At 37.3% G+C, this 5,738-nt stretch overlaps 1 protein-coding gene across 1 annotated transcript in view; it reads left to right on the forward strand.

Moving 5' to 3' along the window:
* The first annotated feature begins 2,226 nt into the window (after positions 1 to 2,226).
* The window catches only part of ZNF407 (zinc finger protein 407), a 317,688-nt gene continuing 314,176 nt past the window's right edge, over positions 2,227 to 5,738 (forward strand). The window contains exon 1 of the mRNA XM_010008819.1: positions 2,227 to 5,731. Within this exon, the coding sequence (XP_010007121.1) occupies positions 2,227 to 5,731 (3,505 nt within the window). The remainder of the gene's footprint in view (positions 5,732 to 5,738) is intronic.

Below are 5,738 nucleotides of genomic sequence, written 5' to 3' on the forward strand. Positions count from 1 at the left end.
ATGGGCATGAAGTGTGTCAGAGGAGACTATGGTGTGGAGCCACCAGTCCCTTATTTATATTCATATGTTTTGGATGTATAAATGTTTCTTGATGGAGAAACCTCTAACTACCCCAATGCAACTTTTGGTAGTAGAAATTTCCAATGCAGGTATTCATTCACATTCATTCACATGCTGGACATGTTCTTTGACAAATCAGATGATCTGAGAGGAAAGTATCCTATAAAGAAGATGGCAAATTGGTTTGAGATTGCAAATTGTCTTGCACAACAAAGAAAAAAGTTCTTTGTTCTTCCCTAGGCCATGTGAGGGAAGAGTGGTCAAGTCTCAGTAGTGGGCTGGGAACCTGCTGTGGAGGTGCAGCAAGGTGAAGCTCCCATAGCTGCTGGGTGCAGTTTTAAGATGGATTTGTGGTATTCATCACTGAAGTAATTTCTTGGTATTTGCCAAGTAATATAAATAAAGCTGTACTGCAGATAAACAACATAATTTTCTTCTGATCTTTTTTCTGTATCCCAAACAGTGCTCATAAATGATTTCAGGGTAGCTTGCACTTCAAAGTCTTCATCCTCTGCTATTAATTGTTGTAGTGGTTTTGAAAATACTGGCAATATGCTGACTTACATGTGCTGAGACTATAGACCTGATTGTTGTACTTCTGACTAATTGCGATAGCTTCTATCATGATTTAGTGAACTAAGAAAAATAATAGCGTATAAGGATCAGAAAAGCACAGTTAGAAAAGCAAAATCTGGATCCTCCAAAGGGATATTGTGATCTGGAGGTGGTTGTTCTCTTGCTATTTATTTCTCTTGCTATAGCCAGTTTGGTATGAGTTCAGTCAGTACTTTAGCTCAATGAGAGACCTGCAGTTGAAAAACTGTTCAATGTAAGCAACTATTGTGTACTCAATTCCTTATAGGCTTTCCATAAATTTTTATCAAGCAAAAAAATGTTTTTACTTCCATAGGTAATCAGTCCAACGGTTTTGAGTATATTTCCCAAGTTTAATACTTTCTTGCTTTGTTCTCAAAAATAAGCTTATTTTTTAATATATTTTTTTTGCATGTACTCGAACAGTTTTTTGTACCCTGTGTTTTCTGTATCAACATTGCAATTACTTAATCTTGCCAAGAAGTACTTACAGTTGTGGTCATGGCCTCATTCAATGGGTAACTGAACAAAAAACTGGTTACTTGTATCTGCAGCAAATTGATGTTTAAATCATACTGTAAAGCACATAGATAAACATTTCGTATTTAATAATCTGTTAAAATGAAATGCATTTTCAATTCTCAATCACTTCCTATAAAAATGGAAAGGTAATAAATGTCTAGATTTTATTTTCTACCCGCATCCCTCTTAATAGACTGTGTTGGTAGCATCCGTTTTCTAGCAGTGACATCTTTTTGGGAGCAAGAGGGTCATATTAGGCAGTTGAGCAAAAGCTTTTGGTAACTGGATTTGGACAGTTAGAGTTAGTTCTGGGGTTCAAAGATTCTGCCTTTCTCTTCACTGCTACTTCATTACTTGTTTTATTTATTTTTTTCCATCTCCCTGCCCTCTCCCCTGTCCCCATTTGGAAAACTGAGTTTTAGAGGATATTTTAGGAATGATGGGGAACTATACTTGTGGCATATTCTTTTAGAACAAGGCTCTATTTTTGTTTTCCCTCTTTCTCTTCACCAGGTAATCCGAGCAGAGGAAGGAAAGAAAGCTTTATACTTAGAATATTTGAAATGTATGTTGTCTTAGTTTTACTTGCTGTTGCAGTCATGGTCATTTCCTCCTTTGAGCTTGTAAATTTGGGAACCTGGATTTCAAGGAACATCCCATGGCTTGCTCCCTGAAAGCTGTTAGTGTTTCGTGTCTTAAAAATGCTTCCAGAAACAAAGGTTAGGCTTGTCTGCCCAGGTTTAACTATGTAGTAAATTACTTGATTATAAAAAAACAACCCTGGGCTCACTCATATTGTGCTTGTCACAGTGAGAGCTCTGTAACCAAGTGCTTAGAAAGTTGGTTTGATTTTTAGATATCCTAAATTTAGACACCATATTGAAAATGTAACATAATATCTTTAATTGTATCTGTCTTCCTGCCATTTTGATTTTCTATTGCCTTTTTTTTTTACTTGAGTCTTTTAACTTTTGGTTGTGCATAAAAGACTAATACTAACTTATTTGTTTTATAGGTACTAAGCCAAATGATCTACAACTGATAGTATCAATGTCAAGAATGGATGAGAAGGAAAATAAGAAGAGAGATGAGGTTCATGAGAGTTTACAAACTGAATTGAGAGAAAAATCCCAGGGAAATACATCAGAAAATGCTGGATGTGACTCTTCATCTCAGCAGAAAACAAGGCTTATATCAGATGAAATGTTCAGGGACCTTGAAAATAAAAGAAAAGAGAACGGCACAAACAAAAGGACACTGTCGGGATCACCAAACCTGGACATTGTTGAAGCAGACAAACCTGATAATGCCTCCAGAAAAAGAAAGCGAAATTCTTCAGAAGACAGGAAAGACAGTGAAAGGAAATTGCATAAAAGTGTAACTGGAGAAGGAGGTAGTGTAGTAGCTGGAGCTGTAGAGAAGGAAGGAATTGCCAGTTTTCTTGGTGATGACATATTTAATTCAAATTTTCTGTGCCAACATTGTGATTTCAAATGTGCTGATGGTGCTGTATTGAAAATTCACAACGAAAACAATCATTCAGAAGAGTTGCCTACTGTTCCTATTAAGTTATCTTCTTCAGAAAAAATCAGTGTTGGCTATGCAGTTGGAAACATAGACAAAAGTCTTAAAGACAAAATGAGTGATCAGTGTTTACCTTCCTGCTCTGATATGGAAATACATAAAGGAGAAAGCACCTCTAAGCAATGCAAAGACCAAACATGCCCTCACTGTAGCTGCACAGCTGAATGTACTTCAACATTACAGATGCATGTTAAGCAAGAAAATGAAAAATCCAAGATATTTTGTTGTGATCTTTGTGGTTTTCAGAGTGCTGAGGAAAATCTCCTAAATGCTCATTTCCTTGGCAAGACACACCTTCGACGCCAAAATCTTGCTGCACGGGGAGGATTTGTACAGATATTGACAAAAAAATCCTTTAAAAACCAACAATCTACTGCAAGTAGAGAGAAGAATGTCAGAACAAAACCTGGGACCAGTAAATTAAGTGCAAGAAGTGCTGATTCAAAAGAATTAAGTATTTGCAGTGGACTGAAAGGCTCCAAAGTAAGTTTGTCTAAACAAAATGATGGCACTGAAGCTGTTGAAATGATGCCATCTTCAAAAGTTCCCTCTGAAAAAGCAGATACTACGACAGAAGAAAAGTTGCTTTCTTCCTGTGTAGAAGGAAATTATGAAGTTTATACTGAAAAACTAGAAATACCAGGACCTTCAGAAAATGTCTGGCAGAAAACAGAACTCCCTTCAACTACGAAAAAGCCAGTTAGCAGTTTAAACATGACAAGGAGATTTAATAGAGTGAAACATAAAAGAAATATTGTCTTATTAAGGTCTTCATTTGGACAGAGTAATACCTTTAGATTGAAAAGGCAGGTTAAGAGAAGGTATAGTCTGTTTGGTAATAGTAGAAGAGGCAAGGTTGAAACTCAGAGAGTACACATGAAGCATCTCTGTAGCACACAGGTTAAACCTGTTGATTCAAGCTTTATGTCACACATAGAATTAGAAACAGATGCTAAAAGTAATTGTAATATTGCTTCAGAAATTCAAGATCTTACTGAAGAGAAACCAAATACTCTTTCTTCCAGCACTACAGCTACTAAAGATTCTGACACTAAACTTACTTCTGGTCATGGTGTTCATACTTGCATTGATTGTGGTCATGTTTTTCCAAACAGAATAAGTTTGGAAAATCATATTGCAGAGCTTCATACAAAAAGGGTCCTGTTTCATTGTCAGGTGTGTAGCTATTCCTCTGGAGTCAGGGAAGACGTAATGAAACACTGTCAGGACAGTAAACACCAGATGGGTGGTTGTAACTTTAATTGTCAACTCTGTTCATTTATCAGCTTAAATGTGATCAGTCTCCGAAGCCATATGAGTGAAGTGCATAATCTGTCCCATAGCTGTCCAACTTGCATTCTTTTTTTTCAAACGGAAGAAGAACTGATAGACCATCAAAAAAATGTGAAACATGATGATTCATTATTTCAGCAAGCTACTCCAATGAGTAACAGTGATCAGACCTTGCAAGTGGTAACTTGTGCTAACTCAGTATCCAACAATAGCCAAAGAATTGCAAAGGAAATGGAAGTACCAATGAAAGCAAAAACTCCAGACTCTTCCTTCATAAATCATAGAAATGAACTAAAACATTCTGTCCTGAATAAAACCCAATTTCAATGTAAAAAGTGTTTTTATAAGACAAGATCTTCCACTGTTCTTACAAGGCACATAAAACTCCGACATGCACAGGAGTATCACTTTCTTTGCAAAGCATGTAATCTCTACTCACTAAGTAAGGAAGGAATGGAGAAGCATATAAAAAGAAGCAAGCACCTTGAAAATGCCAGGAAAAACAACATTGGATTGCGTTTTGAAGAATGTATTGAAAAGGTTTGCGTTGGTGTTGGTGGTATTAAAACAGTGGTGGATTCTTCCATTTCAGGGTGTGGGAATACAGAGTTAGATAAAGAAATTATACAGATTTCATCCTCTTCTGTAGACAACATATCAAGAAATAAGGAATTTGTTCCACTTGAGCAAAGGGTTGGCAAAAATGAATTGGTTTTAACTAATGCATCCAAAAGAGGGAAAGCCAAAGGCACTATTTCTAGGACATGTACCCATTGTGGTCTTTTGGCTTCCAGTGTTACAAATCTGACTGTTCACATCAGACGAAAGCACAGTCATCAATACAGCTATTTGTGCAAGGTTTGCAATTATTACACTGTGACCAAAGGAGATATGGAGCGCCATTGTGCAACCAAAAAACACAAAAGTCGTGTTGAAATAGAAGGACGTGGAAAACAGAACTCCGAGATCATCGTTAGCCCTGATGGAGGTAATTTTGAATCTGTGAGCAAGAAGGTTAGTAGTCCCACAACTGCCTTGTATGAACATGTTGAGGATGGTAGCCAGTCATCAGATTTGGAAAATTCTGCCTTAGACAATCAGGGAGTTGAGCAAGGAGATGCTGAGCTAGAAGTTGTGAATGCCAGTAGGCTGCCAGATCTGGAGCATACTAGCAATCCATTAAATATAAACCAATGTGTATCTCTGGAACCAGCTAGTGTTACTCAAGACATTGACCCGTGCTTCCAGAGAAGAGCGATGGCTGCAAATGATAATAAGTGTGTGCACTGCAGCTTCATTGCTCATTCTTTGTCTTCTTTATCGCTGCATGTGAAACGAAAACATACAAAACAATTTGAATACTACTGCATGGCTTGTGACTACTATGCTGTTACTCAAAGAGAGATGATTAGGCATGCAGCAACAGAGAAACATAAAAGTAGAAGAGAATCTTATGTTTATTCTTCTTCTGGGGAAGAAGCAAACACAGCGAATATCACTAAAGAAAGCACTGCTTTGTGTCCAGAGAGACACCATCATAGTGCAGGAGAACTGAAAACTGGTTTAGGTGAAACAAAGTGTACCAGTGACACAGCAGAAGGTGATCATCTGAGTAAAAGCTTAACTGAGTATACTCAGTTAGATGAAAATGCATCTCCAGGAATGCATGAAGGCAGCAGTTCTGA

This window comes from Chaetura pelagica, unplaced genomic scaffold, assembly GCF_000747805.2.
Source record: "Chaetura pelagica isolate M959 unplaced genomic scaffold, ChaPel_1.0 scaffold312, whole genome shotgun sequence".
Classification (NCBI taxonomy): Eukaryota; Metazoa; Chordata; class Aves; order Apodiformes; family Apodidae; genus Chaetura; species Chaetura pelagica.